Genomic DNA, 26,118 nt, shown 5'->3' with positions numbered 1-26,118 from the left:
ATTAATACCACTTACAAGTCTAAAAAAATATGGTTTTGTCTTTTTTTAATTTTTTTTTTATTATTTCATTTGAGTAATTTTTTTTCTAATGTGGTTTAGTAATTAGGATTTAAGTTTGTGGGTCTGCATGTACATAATGGAGTGCTTTGAATATTTTTATATAAAGAGTTTCATTCCTGTAATCTGCTGCTTGAGATCTTTTTTTTTATTTTTTGAGGCAAATGTTCATTTTGATAAATAACATTGTTAATCTTTTAGGGACTATCTAAGTAAATTTAAGCAGCATTACATTTTTGGTCAAAATAAATGAAAACTCTCATTCTGAGCTTTTGGAAGCAGAAAAACAGGCAGGTGGGGAGGAATATGACTTGGCTTGGAAAAACTCGCTCCTGACTCTCTTTAGGCAGACAGATTAAAATTCCTAAGAGTTTAACCTAGACTGAGGAACTTTGCAAAGAAGGTATTTGACACTGTAATGACAGCTCCTGGAAATCTGAGCAGAGATTGAAAGCAAACCCAGTAAAAATACCAAAGTCAGGTCCAAGGGCTGCACAGAGGCCGCTGTGACTCCATGAATCTCTTTTCATTCCACGGTTTTAGCGACTCAGTCAACAGAGGCAAAAGTTCCATCTTACCAAAATAGTCTGCCGATTTAATCGGTTGTTTCGTACCGTAGATGGTGGCTAAGGCCGCAGGAGTAATGGAAACAATTATTTACAGACAGTTGTTAGGTTTATAGCGACCCTAGGCTTTCTACACACACTGAGCTCTTCTGCAGGTACGAGTTTGCAGTTTGTCAGCAGAGTAAACAGGAAAGCCTGCCTTTGAAAAATTGTTGCAAATCACTCCATTTCATTGGCTTTGCAATTAGATGCCATTGCTTCTCATTCCCCCCAGCTTGTGTACCTGGTGGTGTTGTACGTGTTATTTGCATCACGACAAAATAATTGGCCTGTGTGCCAGTGATACCTGGTGATTATATTTACCCGTAGCCCCAAAATCCAGACTGAGGGCTCTCCCCTGCTGAGGAGTCCCCGTCTACCACCTTCACGTAGGCACCCTAAATGCCATGATTTGGTGCTCTGAGCATGCCTGTGCTTTGGCAGTCCTCAGCACCGGCATGTGGTGTCTGCTCAGGGACCTCCACCATTCTTGGTGCCTGCAGAAGTTACCTGTTCGTCTGGCTAGGTCATAGGTAAATTAGTTTATGATACTGTTGAAACAGAAGTTTACATTTTGAAGTAGAGGCCTAAGTCCTGCAAGTAGATATTCTGTTGAGAACACATACACTCAGGTATTTAAGACCACAAGTCTTTATGGTCTGTGGGTCCACAGAGGGCATCATAATGAAGACAAATACATGCTTAGCTGTGTTTCCATTCCCTCTGGAGGACTGGTCAGGACACTCATGTAGTCTCATCTCTACTACTGCACCCAAACCTCAGAGGGTTGCAGGACACTAAAAATGTTTTGTGCTTTTAAGGGACAAAGCTTTTGTGTTCTTTTCCCTTGTAACAGTAAGCATTTTTTTTCATGCAGGCACTTGTTCAGTGACAGGAGTGTTTCTGTCCCCTGATAGACTCCTTAGCTGCAACTGATGGTAACAAAACAGGTCACAGAGGAGACAAGCAGGAAGGTTTTCTGCACCCAAAGGCTCAGATGATAGTTGCAACCTCCAGAGTGTCAAGCTTGAATCCTCTCTAGCAGGACCCCGCAGGCTGCAGCAAGTGAAGCAGATTGTTCCCTTCTTTGTCCCTAGCATGTTTGTCTTCACCCTGATGCAAACTGGAGGCTTGTATTCTGGGACCTGCAGTCTCCATCGATCACTTTTCCTTACTTAGAACAATTTTAGCCGCAAGCTGTAGTGTCAACAGGGGTTTGTGTACTTTGTGGGAAGCTGGACCAAATATTGCACAGGGAAACTCAGTATTCTTCAGCCTGGAAATATTGTGCAAATCCAATTTTTTTAATTGACTTTTTGGAGAAGTAAATTACATTGGAAAAGAAATAATAAATTAAGCCAGCCAAATCTAGGAGACAGCAGTCTTCCAGAAATTTGCTTACCTTTTGGCTTTAAGTGTGCCAATATGAGTATAAGGACTAGCAACACTTATTTTAATAAAAGCTTGAACAATGGAATATGGAGCTTTGGATATGTGGAACAGGTGAGCCTTGAGTATAAAATTTGGTTGTGTGTATTTGACCAAATGTCAACGCTTTAGACAGACTGTATCTGATAGAAAAGGTTTTGATCAAGTTGACTGGCCAAAAAATCCTCTCTCATGAATATAACATTTTCCTTAAAAACAAACAAAATCAATGAAATAGTAAAATTGTAGTGTAAATATTGGAAGGCCAAAAAATAGTCCTCGGTCTGATGAGTTCTTACACCATCCATCCACTCTTTCTAGCAGATGTAATACAGAAGGTGTCAGGGTTTATCTGAGCACTTTAGGGAGGAAGATGGTATGACTTTCCATGTCCCTTTGGTTTATGAGAAGAGAGTGGCAGGAGAGAAATACAGTGTTTGTGAATGTGCAGTCCCTAAAATTTCTCATTTGTTGATGTCTTGACTGGTAAATTAGTTTCTATTTGCTGTATGTCTTCCAAACACATTTTTGTATGTGCATTTCTTGCACACTTTTATATTTCAAGACAAAAATATTTGTAGTAAGATGATAAAGTAGGATCACCAGATTTTTTCATCAGAAACTGCTTTCATTTGGTGTTGGTGGGCTCACTGTGGTTTGCTTAGCTGGATGTACGTTGCAAATAGTATTTTGATATCTGAGGAATAATTCAGATAAAGGAGAATCAAGCCTTACTATGCTTAAAGGGAAGAAAAGTAAACACAAAATGCCTCAGAGCTGGCAATATTTGTTGAAAATTAACAACCTCTCCCCACCCATCCACAACTAGAAAGTAATTTTGTGAGCCATGAAACTTAAGGTTTTTTTCCTCTGGCTTGCCTTTATGTGGAACCCCTGTTGTCTGACGTTTTGGTCGAGCCTGCATTGCAAGCTGTCTCTCAGCATATGGACTACTTGTCTGTCTGTCCTCTGATGGACAGCTTATTTATCACAAAACATGGGAAAATTTAATATCTCTTTGGCCTTTCTCCTTTTGTCTGGTTTGGCAAAATTGTCTGATGTGTCCCTGAGTTATTGCAGGTAAGAGTCAGACTGAGAATAGTGTGATCACATCCTTTCCTTTCCTTTTTCTTTTCCCCTTTCCTTTCCTTTCCTTTCCTTTCCTTTCCTTTCCTTTCCTTTCCTTTCCTTTCCTTTCCTTTCCTTTCCAGCTGGGGGGGAGGGGGGAATTCCTAGTGGTAGCACCATTGCTTCACTCATAGTGGCAGGGAAACACTTCATTTGGAAAAAATGGAGCATTTTTGCAGCAGTCTAACTTTTGGGTGTGCTCACTGGGAGGATTACAGATTGATAACCTGAAATCCTCCTCTGACAAAGCTGCAAGTATTTGTTATTAGTAATACCTAGCATTTTAGGCATGGACCTCAAGTGCTTTATAAAGAGGACAGTACCATAGTCCCCATTTGTAAAGTGAGACTGAAGGAGATGCAGTGATGTGGCCAAGGTCATCCCAGAGGCCAGTGAGAGAGATAGGACGAGGCTTTGTCTCCTCCTCTGACAGTCTTCTGTCCACCAGTCACCAAAGCTCACAGAGGACTTGAATCACATGAATAGATCTGTTATCTACGAAGTCATGCATATAGATACCAGTCAGAGAACTAAGCTGTGGCCCCATTTTCATACTGAAGATTAAAGCAGCTCTGCAGAATGTGTATTTCAACTTTCTGCCTTAAAAATATGCTGCTAATTAGGGATGTAAAGGAGCTGAACTCAGCTGCAAGACTGCTGATCTTTCCTAGTGAGACATTGCCTGCCAGCATTGTTTGGACTCCAACTAACCCTTCATTGTCTTCTATCTCATAAGGTCCCGAGCATGCACAGAAAAAAAGGGGGATTGATGTCTTTATATTGTCATTTCTGGCTGTCTGCAGGATACCCTTCAGCCATTTTCAGCAGTGCTCAAAAGTATGCTCTGCTGTTTTTAATCTTGTTGTGCTTTTTGTTTTTGCTGGTGGCACTCTTCCATGCCCAGAGACTTTTTTAATTTTTACTTTTGTAGCTGTGCAATTCCACCTTATTAACTTGGATTCTGCTTCTAGTCTCACCCTTCACAGGGTTATCTTTTTTAATGGGTGAAAAAGTGCATATGCCAGCATTCCATACTAGGAGTTCTAGCATGCGATGTACGTTGGGGAAGGAGTTGTGCTCTGCTTCACATATCATATAGTCCTGATAAATGAGAGAAAAATTCTGCTGTCTCCAATCAGCTTTAGTTGGATTGCTGTTCAATTTAAGTACTACAGAATTTGAGTCACAGTTTTTAGCTTGAAGGAGATTGGATATATTTTTTTTTTTTTTTTTTTTTTTTTTTACATTTTAGGATCCTCTGGGAAAAAATTAATATTTTACATTTTACAGAACAGTATTTTAAATAATGGTTTAGAAAGGATACTGCCACACTGCTGACTCCCAGTAGCATTAGCTATTAAAAAGCATATTAAATCCATCTGAATAAAAACATTGTAGAAAAAATATCCTATTTTAATAATGGATTTTGAAGAGTATTGCTTTTATCCATCTAGAGTTTTGCTAATAAGCTAGCTGCAAAAGATCAAGCTGCTTGCATGTGTTGGGCAATAATAAGCAACTTGAACCACTTTCCAGCAAAAATACTATAGGCCTTTGCTCGACTGCTGTGCAGTGACTCCACGGATTTCAGTGGGAGATACTGATCTCTGCAATGCCTCTGTGTGCTTTTGCCAATCAAAGGCATTTACAGTATGTCAAAACAATCAGTGATTACTGCTCTGCAGTTTTAATTCCCTCTTTTTGCAAAATAAAAGGACTTGTTCTTGTGGTTTCAGTGCCCACATAAGCATCTCTGCATGGTGAGGTAAAGCTTTCTTGTCCGTACATGTGGACCTGATAGGTATTTTTGCATAATGCCTCTTTTTTTGCAGTGTAAGATTCTGTTAGAACATAATGGAACAGGGTCTGGTCCGAAAGCCACCCTGACAGCCTGGAATTCCTGCTTCTGAACAGCAGCTCATCCACAGCACGGAGATTTTGTGATAGCCATACAACATGACACCTGCTGTCCCTCCAAGCGGAAGAAGACGCATCTGGGATGCCCTTCCGCCTTGATGGGCAGAACTGCCCCTTTCTTGACTGCTGCAATAATGTAAACCTCCGCAGAAAGCTGCTTCACGTAGACAAGCAGACAAAGCTTGCCATTTTCTCTGTGCCTCGGAGAGCCGTTTCCCATTTTGCAGGGAATGTAGAGCTCTGCGGAGCAGAACACCCGGGGGGGTGCAGCTTCCTCTGGTTCTGCACCAGCCCTCCCAGGGAGCTCCTGCGCCTGTCTGGAATATGCCATGTTATCCCACAGGCAGGCACGGGGATGATTTGTGCTTCTGGGAGCCACTGTGGTTCTCGGAGAGCAGCTCTGTGCTGTCCTCCTTGCAGGGCTACGGCTCTTCAGCTCCAGTCCAGCACTGCCAGCCAGTGCCTCTCTCCCCAGGGTCCCTAACCTCATGGCAACTGGGAAGAAAGTGTTGCAGTATGAGTAGTGCCAAACCCAGCCTGTGAGAACCAGTTGGAAACACTACCTGAGAAGTCAGCAATTACTCAGCACCACTGAGAGCAAAATATTCGGGCTGCATATACATCCCAGCCTGTAAATCACAATGTAAGGAGACAGACTTCTTGCTTGCACATTGGTAGTCCCTAGCAACACCATTTGATAAAGCCCTGCTCTGGTTTTAGAGGTCCAGGCTAAATTTTCTGTTCAGTGTTCCTGACCCTAGAAGTCTGGCATTTGTTTGCTGGAAAAAAAAAAAAAAAAGCACAGTTACGTCTTTAAAGCTCTGCTGCTTGGTTGGCAAACAAATGCTGGGAAGTGCAGCTCTGCTGAGGTTGTGCAAAAAGAAAGCAATTGTTATTCATTAAGCAGATGACAGCAACGGGAGCAAAGGGGATAAAACTCAAAATCTGAAACCACCTGCTTTAATTTTAGCCATAATTGAAGCGGCTGCCCGTGATGTTGCTGATGCACGTATCAGATTTGTACGCCATGCACTGCTCTCACTGATTTCTGTGGCAGCAAGCTCCAGCCCACTGTCTGCTCTGGTTCAGGAGGGGATGAATCTCCTGTTTGATTGCAGGTTATAACGGGCACTTTAGAATCTGTTTGTTTCCTTCCAGGAGCAAAATGCAATTGGAGTCTGGCGCTCTGATAGACAGATGCTTTAGTCATTAGTGAGGTTTCTGTGACTACACCACTGTGTCCTAGTATGGGTGCACTTATCTCTTTTGTTCCTGGTTCGAAGCAGTGCAGCTTTTCTCGCTCTTGTGCTCACACGCTCACTCTCTTTTTCTCTTTCCCTCTCTCTCTGTCTTTGATCTTGCTGGTATGGGGAAAAATATCAGATCCAAATCTTCCACATATTTAACCAAAACATCTTGTAGGATGGGAATAAATTGTGACTGAGTGCAGCAGCAGGGGGCTGCAGTATGATTGCTTGTACTGCTTGCTTTCTGTTACTACAAAATAGCAGCAATCCTCAAGGAGTGCTGGGGCTCTGCAGCTACATAAGCACTTAGGGGCTCAGCATTCACAGAGGGCTAAGGTGGTTTTGCTGGGAATGGGTGGGCTGTGCAAAGCTTTCCTCTATCGGTCTCGAATTCACATGAAACAAGTAAAAAGGGAAGAGATCTTTCCTAATGGCAGAGAGGGTCTCATCCTTCACTAAATTCCCTGGAGTTTTTGCCATGGAGTTAAATGGCCGTAAGATAGCACTGTCACTTCATATTCAACCTCATTGCAGTACTGGCGACATAAGCCTCAGAGCTGGGGAGCTCACAGCAAAATCAGTGAAGGCAGGAAAAGTCTTGACCTCAGCTGCACAGTGAAATGTTAGAGTGGGAGCAGTAACGGTCTATCCTTGAGCTGTTTAGTGCAGATTTATACTGCATGTGTTTGTACGTCTATGTCAGCTTTCCAAAGCTATGAAAAGCTTTTTTATGGTTTCCTGTGATGATACATAGGCAGAGGGGATACTCAGATGAATAAAGAAATATGCCACGAAATGGGGAACAGGTGAGCTGCGTGACAGATGTGTGTGCTGTCCTTTGTCGATTCAGTGCTGCTCCTTAGCTAACAGTATGAAGTGCCAGGAATACGACATGAGGCTTAACTCCACTTGGGATGTTGCTTAGGGAGAAGATCCTCACTCCTTTGGAGCACAGCACGTTGTGTGATGTAAGATCCCCATTCCCTTCTGATCAGCCTTCCCTACTAAGCATGTCTTCATTCCTCTGCTTTACTGATCATTTACAGCTGTTCGCTTTATTTCATGAGAAATTCTTAAAGGGCTGAGACAGTAACTGGACTGTGCTGTTCTGTAATGCAGCCCAGAGCTGCCGCCACGTTTTGAGCGGCCAAATGAGATTCACACTCAAGTCCCAGCAGACATTGTTCATCTCAGTTGCAGGAGTCCACATTTTTCTGGGGTCTGGTATCTCCCCGGACATCTTCCTTGTCGTAATGAAGAGGGAGATGGCTATGGCATTGAGGTGTATTAACCCCCTACTTGGTAGACTGCCAGCCCAGCCTTTTTTGGTCTGATGTGTAGGTACTGCCATCTTTAAGGAGGCATAAAATGTGTTGCAGAGTGGGTCATACCCTGACATCAGTTTGTAAAGTGAGTTGCAGTGGTTTTTCCCTGTAGTCTTTTTATCACTGTTATAGTCTAATACCTGTATTTAAATCACGAATTAGTGAGCAAATAACCACATTATGGGCACTTACTTAAACACAAGTAGTGTCAGAAAATAATGAGTTCTAAAAAAATATCTGTGGCAGTTTTTCCTTTGTGTATTCCTGGTGATGAAGAGGACACCAAACAGCCTGTCATGTCATTTCAGTTCCTTTTATGCACAGCTGGGCTAAAAGTGAATGCACGCTTCCATCTTTCACCAGTGTGTGTCTTCCTTCTATATGCATTTAAATAATAGATTCTCCTTTTATTTATCAATTCATTAGCTTTTTTAAGTAAAAGAAGTTGTGTGATTGCTATGCCCATGAGGCGTGTGACACCTCTGACCATCACGGACTGTCTCCTGCAGACCACGCAGGGCAGCGAGTGCATGGTGCCAGAGCCCACCATCCACACCCCTAAATCATGCTGCAGAAAAGACAGGGAATGGTTTGCAAGTGCACTTACATCCCCTCATTTTGGTGTAGCTTCAGAGAATGCTCCACTTAGACCTAAAAGATAGGCATCCATTTCTTTTGCATAAAGGAGTCCTGTGATGTTACAGCTCCACATGTGGCCCTGGTTTCTCTGTCCCCAACAAGTGTCCTTGCAGAAAGACCAAAAGTACTTGAATTCTTATAAAAGCTCATACTCCTTTGAGAGCTACATAGCCAGCAGATGCTTTACAGTGAAAGAGAATATCCTTTGAAAACAATCTGGTGTTTATTAATCAACAAGAATTCAGTGTTTGGGGTCCTTTGGCAGGAAAAGAGAAGGAAAGCACATGTGGCCTGGCCTCCTGAGTGAAAACATGCAGGTTCCATCCCCGTGCTCTGCTGAGGAGCAGATTTCATATAGCATTGGTATGTCAGCACTTTGCTCTCAGTTCCAGTGACATTTGGCAGGATTCAATATGCTTATGTTGAGACTGAGTTGCCTAAAACCCAGGCAGCAAGCCATTCACCTGTTCTCTGGTGTTGCCCTATAGATATCTAGATTCATTAGACTCCCTCTTAGCCAGAGAGTTCTCTGGACACTTAATTTTAGACGCCCACATATGGTCAGAAGTGCCATTTCTGGGAAGGCAGGCACTTGGATCTTACTTAAAGCTGTGTTGTGTTTCAGGTTTATGTGGGTAGGCACCTGGATTCTGTTTTTTTGTTGCAGAGGACTGAAAAATGAGTTATGGACAAGACTAAGTCACAGGCCTAACCTTCCGCCTCGTGACCATCGCTCTTGCTCAGACATCGGAAGATGGGATCTAGGCACTGCTCAGCCTGAGCGGTTTGTCCCCATCCCGGCTATATCTCAGGAGAGCACCCTCACCATCCCTCCCTTCGCTGCTCTGCAGCTGTAGCTTGAGAAATATGAGGCCAGGGATAAAATGTGAAAGAAGAGATTGAGCACAGAGGGGAGCAGTGACCAAAACCAGTTATTAGGGTGCTGCAGGGGAAGGAGAGACCCAGGCCCTCCTCCCTGGCATGTGATGTGCATTTTACACTGGGTACCACCATCGCCATCAGGAAACACCGATGGGAGATTGTCTGGTTTTCTGGCTGCAGAGTCCTAGAGGTGCCATCTGTTCCCCATTTGTTGCAGAAGTTATTTAGGTGGCTGTGTGAGACAGACAGGATGACCCTCTGGGCTTTGGTGCCTTTGATGAGGCAGCATCTGAAGTTAACACTTAAACAGACTTGATTTTATTGCCTTTGTGTATAATAATGCCCATGAAATCATTAAAACTTTTTGTCTGCTTCTTGGTCTTCTGTCATCTCCCTGTAGTGTTCCTGTCATATGCTGACTTTGTATGACCTGCCTGCCTGAAAAATCACCAGCCATCCTCCCCTTCCCAGCCCCACACGCAGGGGTGTGAGGTACCTGCACTAGCACTTCCATGGCTCATTAGGGATTCTTGGATGAGGGACACCACATTTGGGAATAATCCTTTTTCCATTTCTGACTCACAGATTGATGAACTCCCTGAAGGAGCTGTGAAGCCTCCAGCAAATAAATACCCCATCTTCTTTTTCGGGACTCATGAAACGTAAGTGAATGAACGTGGTCTTTTCCTTTGAAAATATCTTCTTCCACTGCAGCTGATGTAATCTCCACTGATTTTATTGGAACAAATCCTGACTGAAGCCATTGGGAGCCTAGAGATAGGTCCTGTGAGCCCAACTCATTTGTATCAACATATGGAAGTGAAACCTGAAAGTAGGTGGGAGTGTTGCTGCGTGGATGGTATACCATTGTGTAAGCATAAATAATAACTGGTGCCTGTGCTTCCCATAAAGAAAAGTGTTGGCATAAATTTATTAAAGGGTCATCTGAACTCAGATGAAGGGGCAAACTTTTTTTGCTTGGATGTACGTGATAGCAGGGATCAGGCTGTTGTATTCAGGCACGTTTGAGTTCGTGTCCTGTGTGAGAACTCGCTTGGTAGTTTGTAAAATGAAGGGAAACAGACCCCAGAGTCTCACGCAGTTTTCACTGGCTTTAAAATATATGTATTCCTGTGAGATTTGTGCTGGGGATATTGTAGGATGGAGCTCTCAGAAGTGATAGAAGAATTGAGCTGGCTGAGCTTATAGGAAACAAAAGAAATCAGAACAGAAAGGGTAAGTTAGGTCTAGTAGTAACTGCCACAGAGTTGCGCAATTATAATGTACATGTCTCTGTTTTAAACTATGTCAGAGGTAGTTAGAAAAAATAAATCACAGTTTCCATTTTGCATGAAATGTTTAGATTTTAAAACTTTTCCTTCCCCACTTGCAGGGAACATGTTTTCTAGAATTCCTTAAAAAGCAGAAAATGAAAAAATGAAATTGTGATGACATTTAAAATTCAATTTTAGAGGTTAGAAGCTTTATTTAAAATTTATTGTTTATTTTTGAATGTTAACATTATTCCAGAACATAATAAGCCCTATAGCTCATACATTACATTTTATTTTAAAAATCTTTAAAGGCAGTTTCTGCTTAATAAGGATCAAAATAGCCCCTCTTTAGTTAAAATATTTCTTCCTGTTGCTGTAATGAAACAACCTGATATTTTGATATATTGTGATCTACTACTAGTGTCCCAAAATAATCTAAAAAGAATAAAGTTCAAATAAACTTCTGATGCTTTAAATTCAGAAACCAAAATGTTTGGGGTTTTGTAACGGAAAAATTCTTCTTGAGAAACATTTTGAGAAAAACCTCAGACCACTTTTATTCTGAAATGAATGAATCCCAAACTGCTAATCTCTTTTCTTTGGGATGTTGTTAGCCCATGATCTGACTGTAACATCTGCAACTGGAAAACAGTTTGTAGTTACTACCTTAATAATTTAAAAAGCATAATGATTAAAAATGAACTGTAGATTGCAGCTCCTTAGTTTTATAGCGGAGCGGTGGAAACTCTTCTACTCTCCCAGTGGCAATGAATGTAGTTCAAACAAAGATGTAGACAATTTTTCAGTGTTTACTATACATAAAAGGCTTTAGAAACATTTCCATGCATTACCTTTGAGCTAAATTAAGGTAGCTCACGTAAGTTTCACGCAGTTTTCCTTTGTTATTTGTATTAGAACTGTTTGTATGTATTTTTTTGCAATAAGGAGACATCTAGTATTAGCAAAAGCATAGATAAAATAATTTATTCAGATCCCTTGCTCTATTGTAGCCTTTAATATTAACAAGACATCTGTTAGTTTGGAAATCACTGTTCGGCTTTCAGGTAGAAATGCATTTTTGGCTTTGTAATTATAGAATTGAGGTATTTCTCAATGAGACAACAAAGTGTGGATACCATTCTTCTGTGTTGTTAAAAGGAAACTCTTTCCCCAGAGACTTGTCATCTGATGCCTTTAGCCACCAGTTCGCTCTGTAGTGGCGAACTTCTTGGCCAGTGGGATGATTTAAGTGAATGAGACTTTGCACATTCATAATGCTGGGAAGAATCAGGGCATAAATCAGGCATTAATCTGAAATAATGTTTACAGCAAAGAATAAATATGATCCTGTGATTAAGGTGTTAGACAGAGACTGAAGAGAGTTGGGTTTTCCTCTGTAGTCTGCTGTCAGTTTGAGTGTGACCTTGGGCAAATCTCTGTGCCTCAGAAGTCTGTCTGCAAAAAAGGGCAACTTCCCAACCTCGTGGTGATGTTATGAGAATAAGTGTGTTGTAAATGGTGGAGCTCCAACATGCCAGGGTAATGGAGACCATAGAGTTAATGTTAATTGCAAAGATCATCAGGAAAGTAGGACAGTGATTATAGTGAAGGACGCTGTGACTTGCTCAGCTCCAGTCATTGGTGACATAGAATCTTCCAGGTGGGAATGAAGTTTTTTTTTTTTGCCTTTACTGTTTTTAATTTAACTTACGATTAGCCATCCCCTCTGTACCGTGATACAGAGCCCAGTAAGTACACTGGATATAGATACTCAATGAAAAGCAAATTATGCTTTCTTCAGTTTTATATAAGAAGATATAATTTTACTGTAAAGTATGTAGAAAAAGTAGGATAAATCACCACTCTTTTTTTATTATTTTTTTTCCCTGCATTGTGCTGCCTGTGCCTGAAATTAATTGGCCCAGTGCATAGCTGACTTATGCAGCAGCAGAGCACAAAATCCTTCCTTTGCTGTGCTGTCTAAAAAACAATTTGGCCGCAACCACTCTGTGTGTCTCATTGTTTCCTTGTATTACTCATCTGCCTATATTCGCCTATTGTTTCTTGTCTTATATGAAATTATAAGTTTTTTGGGAAAGAGAACATTGTTATTGTGTTTGCACAGAATCTACCATGTGGGGGGCTTATTCCAAGACAGACGCTCCCAGGCTTACTGGCAGTATAGATAATAATAAATGCCACTGCTTTTACTGTCTAGTAGTACAAGGGATAAGTTTTGGCTCATGGGTTCTAGGGACTCCTTACATGCTTTAACTTTTCATAGGGTATTTGTAGGCTTTTCTGGATGTGTAACACACAGGACTGGAAGTTTGGTCCCTTGCTATCACAGGCAATTACGTCATATAATCCCTTTCATAAACTGTTCAAGTGCCAGTTCCCAGCAGTAGTTAATATAATAAATGAGACTTGTTTTAGTTGTTTCTAGAGAGACCCAGCATGATTTTGCAACATCAAACATCAGGATGGTGAGCCAATACATTAAATCAGACTCACAGCAGTAACTCAAAGTCAGCGTGTTAAATAAATAAATAAATAGACAAGCAAACAAATACATAAAACTGAAAAAGAAATGATGGCCTGAGCAGAAGAATAGAGAAAATATTTGCACTGTTAATGTTGGGGTTTTTTTGAAGAGGAGGAATTTAAGTCTTTTTTTGAATGTTACCTTTGTTAAAATGCAGTGCGTTCCTGGGGCCCAAAGACCTTTTCCCATATAAAGAATATAAAGATAAGTTTGGGAAGTCAAACAAGCGAAAAGGATTTAATGAAGGCCTGTGGGAAATAGAAAACAACCCCGGAGTAAAGTTTACTGGATATCAGGTAAATGACTTTCACTTCCATTCCTCCTTATGTTTTCTTCTTTGAAGACTTCTTGTCGATGTAAACATTGTATGAGTGATGTGGAAGGTCCTGGTTTTGGTGGAACTAGAAAGTTTCACAGCTTTTGTAATTGTGTAATGTAAAGACAGCTGTGGTCTTGCACTCTGTGACAAATTGAACTTTAATCATACTGCAGAGCCCTTTGCTTTCTGTGATATTCTGGGGTGGTGAAGTGGAAAGTTCTGTGGCAGATTTAGTTGAATTAAAAATGGAGGATTTTATTTACTCCAGTATAAACATGAATAATTTCTGACTTCTTCTTTCTGTTGTTTATTTTTATATCAGATTCAGTGTATTTTACACAGACCTTAAGGTCACTGCACTTTTGATTTTTACATTGGTAATGTATAACACGTAGGACGCCACTGCCAAAGTTGTGAGGGGTGAGAAGGTGGAGGTTTACACTGCTGTTACGAGATAGTAGCTGCTGTACAACAGCTCTCCCTGTTGGATGTCCAGAGCAAAAAGTCAGTGAAGCTGGAGGGGGGGGAAGAGTAGTTGGTGGGCTGTGTAAAACCAAAGAACTTTTCTCATTAAAAAAATGTGGTCCTTTGAAGGCAGAAATCACCTACAAAAGAAGGCGAACACCTATTACATTATTAGCACAAAACCTTACAAACCAGAGATAGGGACCACCTGCAGACAAGCTGCTGCCCCTCTCAGTTCCTGTTTCATATTTTCAGCCCTACAGATGTTTTGCATACGCTTGGGGATTTTAAAAAAATCTAGTGAATAGTCTGTGGGAGATGGACTGTCAAATTGCTCTCAGCCTTCTGGTCAGTGTTTGCTTTTTCCTAACATGGAGATCTTGCCCTTTGAGGGGTTTGTAACAACCATCTTCTCTCCTAAGTAAGTCTCTCCTATTGCAGCCAAAGTCTAAAAGTTTCTATAGTTTTGCCCAAAGTGGAACACGCCAGATCTCTGCACTGAGCAACCCTTAGTTCTCCAGCAAACACATTTTTGTTATCAGATCTTCTGTTTCTGTGTAAACCCTTCAGAACACGCTATCCCAGAATCTGCATCTGATAACTGTTTCCAAGTGGTGACTGAGAAAATTGCCTTTGGAGTCCTTTTTGTTGATAATTGCAAGAATAACCTGAGCTCTTCCTGACTATAGTGATTAAAGTGTAAGCTGTCTGATACCAGGATTTCTGTCTTCAATATAGAACAAAAAATAAGTAATAGATTTTAGTGGTATTTTTGTTGTTTATGTTGTAATTGTTATTGTTATTTTAAAGGCAATTCAGCAACAGAGCTCATCAGAAACTGAAGGAGAAGGAGGAAATACAGCAGATGCCAGCAGTGAGGAGGAAGGTGATCGGGTAGAAGAGGATGGAAAAGGAAAAAGAAAGAATGAAAAAGCAGGCTCAAAACGGAAAAAATCCTATACTTCAAAGGTTATCTTCTGAGTTTTGCCATTGTTACCCATATGCATTTATAATTAGAATACTGTCCACCTCACAGCAATCTATTTTTCCTTCTTCAGCATTTTGATTCCAGTACTGTAACGATGGTGTTCAAACAGGCAAAGGGAAGTGCTCTTACTTTTGTAGGCAGCCTCGGTGAGACAGCACTTGAAATCCTCTGCCCTGTTCGAGCACCCACACTTTGAGAAGGAGGTGAAAGTATGGGAAGGAGTTCAGAAGGGCTGGAATGGAAATCTATGAAAGATGGATTGATAGGTTTGATCATCTTAGATAGGTATTTCCCCATGAAGAGCAAAAAAAATCCTTAGGACTGTGCCTCCTGGGAGACATGAGATCAGGTTTGGGTCCTGTCTGGGAGAATTCCAGCCTCCCTCTCTTGTCTCCAGTGCGAGTGCCCCCGATGCTGTGCTAAAAGATACAGCAGGGTCAGATGTGCTCAGCTGCGCCTGTTGTAGCTGAGTGTAAAATACTTCAGTACAGGATACAGAATGGGAGGGAGGAAGAACTAATTCATTAAGCAGGGAGTAGGGCATCCAATTTGTAGATAATAGACCTGCACTGTAGTACCTAACTGACTTGTTAATATCTAAGTAACAGTATAGATGAGGAAACTAAGAGTAATGTGTCTCATAATGGCTGGTGAATGTAATCACCCGCATAGTGACAGCTTTGGGTTCAGATACACTTCTCACTTGTCGCCTGGCTGAAAGGGAGCAACGTTATAGTCACTTCCTCTGGTTCTGTGTGTTCCTCCAGGTCTGTACTTCACTTAAAAAATTGTGGAAAGTGTGGCAGAGTCATGTTCATTCACATTCATGTTATTCTTCCCTGAAAGTGAAAACTAAATGAAATGAAAAGAAGCAAGTAAACAATCATCTGATCCAAGCTCAGTTTGGGAGAGAGCAGGAGTTTTTGTGGTTCACTCACTGAACAAAATGTATTAAGTAATTTCACCCCCTTTGTGTGTTTTATATTAGGAATTCAGGTCTGGTCTACCATCTTCCTTCCAGAAGACCCTGGGCAAACAGAGGATTAGGAAAATGGTGGCTTAATGCCACAATTTATCCTTTTGTACTGTAGAATTGCATAACCTAAAAGGGAGCAGAAAAGATGTATTGGTTCCACATGGCTTTAATGTTAATATATTAAAGCTGACAGCACTAAAAAAAGTATGGAAAGCAGCTCTGCTAATGTTATTCTCATTTTACATCTCTGTGTTTAATCAAAACTTTTGTAAAGCTGGCACCATCTGTTTCATTAACTAGCAAAACCTACAGGTGACCCAACACTAATACCCATCTCCTGTTACTGTGTCTGTCTCACAGTCAATTGTGCTGCCAACCTGTGCTTGAACACAGAATTTCTCCTTTTGCTTCAATGATGGCAGTAACTCCAACTACTTCACCTGAAAAACGCTTTTCACCCCATGTATCTTCCCCAATATTCACCTTGAACCACATGATCAGACAGCGTTCCACATACATTTCAAAAGTGTCTTTCTATGATTGAAACTCAGTTTTTACTTTTTAACATTGTTGTTGATCATTTTAGAAATCCTCCAAGCAGTCACGGAAATCTCCTGGAGATGAAGATGATAAGGACTGCAAAGAGGAAGAAAATAAGAGCAGCTCTGATGCTGGGGACGCAGGCAATGACACAAGAAACACTTCTTCAGATTTGCAGAAAACCAGTGAAGGGGTAATCTTCTGTTAATATAATTCACTTCCCATGCAGTTTGCTACTGGGGTCTTTGGTGCTAGGGGTGAAAGGCATCGCATTGCTGTGACCTGTGCGGACCACATGCCATCGTTTTACATGGCATTTCAGTGCTCAGAGTGTGTCTAGAACAGGAACGTGGGACTGGTCCCTGCGTTGCTACAAATTTTGCTCTAGAGAAATGACCGAATGAGGAAAGATACTATTAGCATTATTTTTGTTCCAACACTAGCATGGATGTCAGCTGAGAGGAACTACTGAAAACCATGAGCTGGAATGATACAAAATTGATGCGAGAGCAGATTCAGACTGTGTAATGCATTTTGGCTCACTGAACAGTGGGAGCCTTCACAGTTGGTTAAAATTTGTGCAGTCCTACTGACTTCTTTGGAGTTCATGAGGGTTGATGTGCACTTCACAGACTCTGCATACTGCAGGTTTTAGGGCAGATCCTGCTTGGGATATGATCTTCCAAGGAGGGGACATACAGTCTGCCCCAGAGCAGGTTCATATGATCTCCTTGTACCTTTGCGTCAGTTGTGCGTTCATATCAATATTATTTTGTTGTGACCACAACAGCAGAGAGGAAGGCTACAGAGCAGGGGGATTGGCACAGGAATTGGTTAATCATCAGCCACCTTTAACAACCACTACTCTTTCCATGCCTCTGGAGCAGCACAGGCCTCCCTGCTCCAGCATTACTGCTCCAGCTCAGACCCAGTTCTTGTGCAGTTCCCATGCCAAGGCTCTGCCACGTGGCCAGCAGCCAGGCTGGGCTGTCACAGGAGCTGCTGAGTGACATGAATCCCCAGGTGTGAGAGGAAGCCAGCCAGCACAGGCTCTCCTCCGATATTGCTGAGGTGCCTTAGCACTCAGCTGCGTGCTGAGGCTCAACCCTTTCTCACAAAATACAACCACTGGGGAGCTGCTGTCATCTTCTCCTTAAAGACTCCTCCCAGAGCTTCCTTTCCCCTTGTCTCTCTGTGGTACAGTGGATGTGTTTCGTGGCTCTTCACCTTATGAAGACTTCGATACATGACTCATGGCATCGGGAAGGAAATATGCCCTGACCCTCTCCCGTTCACTCTGAACAAGCAGCTGGCTTGAGGCAGAGACTGACACAAGGAGACGTGTCTTCCCAGCACCTCACGCACGTAGTCTGAGAGTTTGAGGCTGAGTGTGGCATAGTGGTCATAGTGCTTGTGTTGCCCACCTTCTGGCTGGTGAACCCTGTGACACTTTTATATCTTCAAATAGGGATTTGAGTGAGAAAACTGGCCATAAGGACCATCTGAGGTGGCAAGAGGTTCAAGAAGGCAGTGACAGGGGATATGTCTGTGAACTTCAAGCACATTCTCCATGAAAGGACCAAATGCTTGCCGAGTTAGGTCAGTCGCACATTACCTGGCAAAAAAGTCAGATAGGATGTTGACTTTGTGGCTGGTGACATTCATATGGCTCTTCCTTCTGTATGTGACATGGTTGTAAGTGCTAGGAGGTCAAGTCCAGTGTGCTAGAACATCATGGTGCTCTGCAGCCTTTTCAGGATTGCAGGTATGTCAGCCCGTGTGCTGAAATATCATCAGCAGTCTCTGTGTCCTTCCTGTCAGCACCAACTCCAGAGAAATACTCAGTCAACATTGTCTTACCCATGTGAGCAGTTGGCTCTGCTCTGACTTCTGCAACCCCAGCACTCAGGCTTGACCTCACAGTTGAACAACCAGTTTTTAACTAGATATTGGATGCTTTTAACTCCACCTTATGGGAAAAGTGCAATTTTAGTAGTATGTACTAAAAAGAGATGGAGAGACCGTTCTAAGGGCAGTTTGAGATAAAAGCACTGATAAGTTTGGAGAAATTCACATCCTGATCCAGATATTTCACCTTGGGCATTTCTGCTGCAGGATCAGCATTTCACATGTAAATCCTCTTTTTAGATTTTGTCAGTAGTGCAGTTCTCTTTTAGGACCAGGAGGGGACACTCCATCTCCTGGAATCCCCAAAGCTAGACCAGGTGTCTTTTCAGAAGGTATGACTTCGTCAGACACAAGGCACTCAGGGAAAGAGTAATCAGATTTTTTTTTTTCAGTTGGTGTTAACAGCCAGTCACACAGCATGTGTCTAGATTGACCTGCTGGCTACAGAGCCGGCTGTCCCGCAGCCACCTTCTGCTGGACATCCAGACTGGGAGTCTGCCGGAGGGTGTTGAACTTCTCCAGCTCACACACACACTTGGACTTCTATAGAAAGGAAGGTCGAGAAAGACCAACATGTGCCTGCAGAGTTGGGATATGGTCCTCTTGTTCGCACGCGTGAATTCAGAAGAATGTCTAGGTCTGCTAAAAGACTCCATCATAGATGAGATTATCGTCTCTTTAAAATCATTTACCTTGCGAGAAGAGCTTTGTACCAATGCCCCGCAGTCAGAAGAAGAGCTGTCTCCTCCAGAGGCACTGCCTGCCCACCGCTGCCCATCCTGCAGGGCCAGCTGAGCTGGGGAGGTCGGTGTGGCCATGAGACGGCGCCGGGAGCACACCGCTCCCAGCGCTGGGTGCTCCACACGGGGCTGGGGCTGCCCGAGCCTCCACCAGGAGAGAGGCGGTTTCTAAATAACCTGTAGAAAGGCACCATGAAGGCAAAGAGACAAGAAAAATGAGATTTCAGGGCCCTGATCTCAAGGATAGGCGTGTTTCATTCCCCTGGATTTGCCACCGTGACCGGCTGCTTAAAAGATGCCAGGTAGTGGAGGCTGGGAAGGGCCGTGGGATGCAGGTGGCAGAAGGCTGGGGGCTCAGCTGCACCCTACTTGTAGTGTTCCCTGTGGGCTGTGTCCGGAGAGCCTTTGGCTCCTCTGCTCTGCACCTCCCGGGCCTCTGACCAGGCAAGAGTTGCCTAAAGGACACAAGCAGCTTTTCTCTTAATAATACTAATAATAATGAGGTCGCGATTATGTTTTATAATGCCTGGACTGCAGGCTGAAGATGCATCTCCCCCCTTCAGACCAGAGGGAACCTTGCCTTTTAATCACACTCTTACCCTCAGCATTATGGGGATCTTCTTGAAGGGTTAACGGCTGAAGCCAAATGATTGCAGGAGCATCTTCACCTATATTTTTTAATGAAATTTCTAACCTCCAGGTGGTAGAGAAAGGCTTGAAAATGTGAAGTGATGGCTTCCTAAAGACTCAAAACCCAGAGCAAATAAAAGTACTTCCAAAGCTATGATATTTTTTCAGCCAATTTCATACTGTTCAAGGGCTCAACTTGTGATTTTTTTTTTTATCCCTGGGGTTGACAAAGCTGCTTTCTTTTCTTATCTCCATCCCTTAGATTCTCAACTATTCTTGAGGACTACAGGCACTCTCAACAGAAGAGACATGAGTTTCCTCAGACTCAGCCACAGTTTGTAACTGTGCCCCGCCACTGCCTGTTTCTCAAGCTCTTTTCCTCACTGCTGTTCTTTGGCTGATTCCTTCCCCAGAAAGATGCAAAGCCTGACCCTCAGGGTTTTATTATCTAATATTAATTAACTAATAATACATTAGCTAAGACAGCCCATCCCAGAGTTTGCTCAAGTCAAGAGTCACAGACACCCCCCGCCATGACAGTCCTCTGCGTTAAATACTAAATTGTTTTGGCTTTCTCAAAATACCGCATAAAGAGAATATTCCAGTGGAAAGGGTATTCATGGCTCTGTGCTGTTTACTTTCTATGGAATAAAATTAGCTCATAAATCAGTGAATTCATGGCAACGGATTTACATTCCACATTTAAATCTCCAGTGACTTGTATGTTTGTTTCTTGGCTGGTATAACTCTGAATTTTCATAACTGAACACCTAAGTTGCTTTTTACTGTTGCTCTCTGGATACCCATATAATGACGTTTGAAAGCTGGCTGTAGTCCCTGCCCTATTAGAGAGTATTTGAATGTTAAGGTCAACACTCAGGGTGTGTGGCAAGTTTTTCTTTTGGTATTCATTATTTTAGTTACAGTCTGGACATTGTGTTGGTAAACAAGGCATTCTCTTTGTGTAGGGATGCATGTGGTTGCCTTTCAGGAGGTGAAATTATTTTACTGAGTCTTTGAAAAATAATAAATTTGTTGGAAATTAAATACATTTTTTTTTTTGCTTCTGGTACGGCCCGAATATTGAAGTGGAGTAAAGGACTGATCTTTTTACTCACACTGACAATCAGTTACTAAGATGGAAGTCAGTGGATCTATTTGTGGAGGTGACTGCTTGCCAGCATGAATAAGGGGATCAAAATCTGGTCCAAAATTACTGCCATCTGATACTATTGCAATTGGGAGAACATATTTAAAACAGCCTGTGCCCAGGACGTATTTTTTGTTGTGATGTTCTTGTGGGGTAGCAACAATTCCAATTACTGCTCTGAAAGACAAGTGTTATGGCCAAACTGGCCATAGAAAGACAGGTCCATTGTGTCCTTCTGATGCACTTTTGAGATGTTTGGTTCCTTCATTCTTCCTTCTTTACTTCTCAAGAATAACATTGGTTAGGCTGCATTACAGATTTGGGGTTTTATTGACATTAAAAGCATAGCATTTAGGGCTATATTCAATGTAAAAGCATTTATATGGGTATTTCTTAAGAAAATGAAAAGAGAGTATGTATTTGGGTCTGAATTTTTCAGCAATTTGAGATAAGTTAAAATCTATCCCTCCAAAAAAGATAGTATTTGTAAAAAATGTGTTTATTGCACAGTAAAAATTTCTATGTAAAAATCAAATAGTGGCATACTCTCTGGTGTAAAGAGGTGTGTTTTCTGCTGCCTTCCTATAGCTCAGGACAACAGCACTGCTGGATAAGGCAATGGGACATAACTCAGGAGAAACATATATGTCTGAATGCAAGCTGAGATTAAAGCAGCCAGTGTAGATGAAATAAATGCTTTGCATCTCTGTGCACATCAAATCCTGTAACCATTTTGACCTCAAACCAACATGGAATAACAGTGATCATACAGAGCAAGTAAATAATTATCTGTCTGCCCATCCAGCAAGAGCCTTTAAGTACAGGATGGCTGAGTCAGTTGCCAGACACTGTTGAGGAAGGAATTTTCAGTGCCAGAAAAAAACCCAAACAATTTGTGGGTTTAGTTTTATTCCCTGCTCTCTCTGTCCTTCAGTTTTATTAATGATTGATTTTTTTCACTCGAGTCAGTCAGATTCTGTGCTCTTTGTTTTGTGCGCAGCAGTGTTAGTCAGTGCGACACACGTTGCACCATACCTTACAGTAAAGCTGAGGGACTTGTTCAAACAAAGGTGATGCGAGTTGATCTGTTTCTGAAGAGACGTGAAACCATGGAGACCATGGAAACCGCGCAGCTCTGCCGCATCCTCGTTCAGCGGCTGCCGCAGGAGCCGGGCAGCGCATGCTGCCTGGGAGGGGGAAGGAGCCCAGGTCCCTGTGCAGCTCCGCTGGCCCCAGGGGCTGCCTGCATCCGGGGAAAGACAACTGCTGACTTCTGGAGCACCTGGGAGTGCATCTGGGAGGCAAAATGTGTGTCGTGCTGGAAGGTGGTTCTGGAAGCTCAAAATCCTAGAGGATGATTTGCATACCTGGCTCTTTGTTGTCCCTCCTGTGCCACACCGTGGCCCAATGGACCTATCTGAGACAGCAGGGAATGGAAGTGTGAATATTCCCAGCGCCCCACGTGAGAACAGTGCCTTAGCCCCGGGGGGGGGGAATTGCTGTTATTAAGTACAAAGGTTCCATGCTCCGAAAGGAGAGCTTTCCTTACCAGATCTGAGAGCAATACCGTAGGGACCGACTGTTTCACCACCCGTCCTGCCTGTCAGTGCAGCGCAGCAGCTGTCATTCCGAACTTTAGCAGAAGGCATGGCTTGATTGACTGATCATTTGTAGTTGTTTTAATGGGTGTCTGCACTTCCCTCTGAAGGGAAAGAAACAGCAGCAAACCCCTCCAAGCCCCATCTCCAAAGCTTCTGTAAGTATAATCTCATTGACTCTTAAACAGGAGAGAGGTCACTGGAAGTGACAAGCATTGTTGGACAAGCATTGTTACACCTTTTGGGGGTGGCAGGGCTCCAGCAGTTCCTGCAAGCTGTCATTACACGCATGAACATTTTATAATAACCCTTCATCGTGTGTCCTTAGTCAGGATGTAACAGGACCTCCCACACGGAAAGTGCAGGTTTCTGTTACTTACTGTTTGCAGACCCCTTGTCGCAGGAGAGAAGAACCACACTGAACAAACACGGTGCAGGATCCCACACTGCTAAGCAGGCACTTGTATGCTCTTACCCTCTTAGATAGAGAAGCATAGTCCACTATAGCCATGACATCACACACAGCAGGTATGATGGGCTAGAGTGGGAGAGCGCTTAGGCAGCAAACTGCTAGTGCAGGGATGTGAAAATGTCTTCATATCCTCCTCCGGATCCTGTGTAAAATGAAAATTCCATCATCCCCAGTGGATTTAACCTGTACCCCCCCACTTACTCCTTCATGCTGATTTTTTTCTCAGATGACCAAATACAGTACTCATTCCTTCGTACCGCTTGTCCGTTGTGTTTCTTTCCATCCGTCAGGGTGTGAGTGGACAAGTGTTCACACTCTGAATTTCTTACAAAGGAGAAGGGACATCTTGCTCAGGGTTAGATAGCCACGTTAGGTGTAACGTTGCATGTCTTCACGTTGGAGAAAAACTCACCTGTGAGTTTTGCTACATCTGCCTAATATGAAGAAACCAAGACTTGGAGACCCTTGCCATGATCATGAGGACAGCCCAGCCCTGTTCCCACTAGTGTCAGTGGAAGCAAGAGCTGACCTGGCCTCAGCCATGAAGTAGGAGTTTCTTCCTTTTCTGTCATCACCTGACAGTGAACTCCACGCCAGACTGTTTCCTTTTCAGCAGCAACATTCAGATACATCAGCCGTGAAAGCTGCTTATCTTTCTTCACCCTTGCCCAGTGTTCTCTGTTTTGAGCAAAAGGGGGTTCTCATCCCAAGGTGTTTGGGAACCCAGCAGCGCCCCAGCTTTTGCATGAAGCCTGTCAGTGATTTAGTGCAGTGGGAAAATGCGAGACTTGATTGTGTGTGAAGTATATGACAAGATTCCTAATGAAGTGATTGGGGAAAACAAAAACCAGCCCACATCCATGACTGCTTATTTGAATAAAGCCCTAAATGTTCACTTTTAAACCGTGTTCTTTAATATTTCGTAGTGCTGTGTTTAGTGGATGTAACGTAAACAGTTTTCTCTGGAAAAAAAATTGTCTCTTCAAACCGACCAGGCAGTTACTTGTACCTGTGACTCTGAAGTGTGGGAATATGGCATTAATTCTAGCAAGTTTGTTGCAGCGTGCTTTTTCTTACATTAAATGTGATTATTGTTTCTCTCCTTCTCTTTCAGACTTAACCAACATAATGACTGCTGAATATTAAGGGAAAACACAAGAAGGTTACATGTTTGGTTGTCTAATATTCTTGGATTTGATATGAATCACCACATCTGTTCATTAGTATCATCAACAGCATCCCAGTTTGTATGCACATTATTCACATTCCTATCTGTTGTGTTTGCAGAAATGACATTTTACCCTTTTTTCTAAGGGTTACTTTTTGATTTTCATATTCTTTGGTTGCATGAAGTTGCCCTTTACCAGTGGCTGAGGTTTATGAAGATATCGCATACTTGAACATGTTTTAGATCCCTTTTCTGGATAGAAAAGGTGTAACTCCAAATTACATCACTCTAAATCAGCATTTTTTTAAAAACAAGTAAATCTTAGAAATGAGTCCCCTCCATACGAGACTACAACAATATCTTCCACCTACAAACATAATTTTCAATTTCCCTATATCCATGCTATTTTGATTTTTGATCGGTTTACAACATAAAAGAAAAATTCCTCTTCAGTTGAGATCACCGCCAAGTTCAATAATGTAATAAAATACCTTTCCTTATTAGAAGTACCTAGCTAGTTATACTCTTAATACTTCTCAAAATCATGATGTAATGTACACTATCTGACTTAGTTCCTATATGTGGAGTTAGTGAAAGTCTTTTTGTGTTTCTTTAGATTAATACAAGGATTTTTTCCAATGCCAACACAATTTGAAATCATTCATTTGGATGCTTTCCATTTTTAAGCTTACTGTGATATAGAACCCTATGGGAAACCAAAAGAAGACATCAATTTTAAATAATGAAAGGCTTAAAAAAGGATGCTGTCATTCTGGCTTTTTTTTTCCGTTTGGAAATAGAACTAGACTAGTAAGTAAGCATTCCAAATCCATTATTCTGTGTACATTATTGTTGCTATTGTGATAATAGAGATTTTTATTTATTTTTATGCCAGCTTTTATTGTGAAAACATATTTAGTCTGGTTTTATCAATCCTTGTTATGCTTGTCCTTGGAACATCTTTTGCGTATTCAAGGTTTGTAGTTGACGAGTTTACTGTAAAAAACTTAAAAAAAACCACAACAAAAAAACAAAAAACAAAACAAAAAGAAAACAAAAAAATGTATTGTTTTTACAGAATAAATTTATTGGAATGTGTATTGGGAGTAAGGTTTGAGGTTGTAAGCAACTAAGTTAGCGTCATATTTGGCTTCATACGTGTAATAATGTGAGGTATTAATGTAAGTCAAGTATTAAAGCAAAACATTCTGTTAACATGAGTTGACCATAATAGATACAAGTGCAGGTGAGATCTTTATTTTTTCTGTACTTTGCCTTTTCTGGATTAACAGGAGGTTATTAAATTCACCTTGAATGTACTCAAAGTTTCTTTAAAAACATTAGAAGGAACATGGGAGGCTCAAATGCCCGTTTGTGAGCCAGCATGTCCCATTACAGCCCAGCAGCTCTGGGGTTGTTTTCCCGGGAGGACGTACTGGGACGGAGCTAGCCCGAATTGTAGCGTACCTGGGAGGAGCCCACGCCGGGGAGGCTGGGTGCTGCTGAGTTCCTCTTTGCCAAGAAGCACTGACTGAGATGTGTTGTGGTTATTTTGGACCTGCCCCTTTGGCCGGAGGTACCAAACTGTGGGTTCTCTCTTCCGAGCGCTGCTGTGAACTACACCGCAGTGCTCAACGGGAGAGTGTTAAAGCATGAATTTCTCGCTGTTCTGATAGTCCCCTTCTGCAGGGTGCAACACGCATGCGCATGAGCTGATGCTTTCTTGTTACTGGTTAGGTTGAAAAAGACAATTAAAATTCTCTAAATCAAACCACCCAAAAGTTAACATCCCAAAATAAAGTGTTTCCAGTTAAAATGTATCAGCTAATTTCATCTGTGAGAAAGGCACTAAATGTACTGCTTTTAGTAAAAATACACCTAGAAGTCATAGAAGTAGTTCCATTTGCAAACAGAAACATAAAAACACACGCCAAGGTGGCTGCATTTGCTGCTACTTGTTTATGACCCAGCAGCGTTAGCTGCAGAGAAGCACAGGGCCAGCCCCCCTCCTGACAGCGTGTGCGGGGGCGTGAGGCCTGCTCGGTCAAGGGAACAACGGTCCCCCTGTGCCCAGCTCGGAAGTGCTAGTAAGCACACGCTTCAAGTCAAGGAGATGA

At 42.2% G+C, this 26,118-nt stretch overlaps 1 protein-coding gene across 1 annotated transcript in view; it reads left to right on the top strand.

The window, feature by feature from the left end:
- The window catches only part of HDGFL3 (HDGF like 3), a 38,792-nt gene extending 13,472 nt beyond the window's left edge, over window positions 1-25,320 (top strand). The window contains exons 2-6 of the mRNA XM_075764552.1: window positions 9,814-9,890; window positions 13,205-13,343; window positions 14,642-14,800; window positions 16,382-16,528; window positions 23,948-25,320. Coding sequence (XP_075620667.1) covers window positions 9,814-9,890; window positions 13,205-13,343; window positions 14,642-14,800; window positions 16,382-16,528; window positions 23,948-23,953 — 528 coding nt within the window. The 3' untranslated portion in view covers window positions 23,954-25,320. The remainder of the gene's footprint in view (window positions 1-9,813; window positions 9,891-13,204; window positions 13,344-14,641; window positions 14,801-16,381; window positions 16,529-23,947) is intronic.
- Window positions 25,321-26,118: the final 798 nt, after the last annotated feature.

Source organism: Balearica regulorum, chromosome 12, assembly GCF_011004875.1.
Source record: "Balearica regulorum gibbericeps isolate bBalReg1 chromosome 12, bBalReg1.pri, whole genome shotgun sequence".
In the NCBI taxonomy this organism is placed as follows: Eukaryota; Metazoa; Chordata; class Aves; order Gruiformes; family Gruidae; genus Balearica; species Balearica regulorum.
The sequence above is the reverse complement of the archived record's forward strand: the minus strand, read 5'-3'. Positions and strand labels throughout refer to the sequence as shown.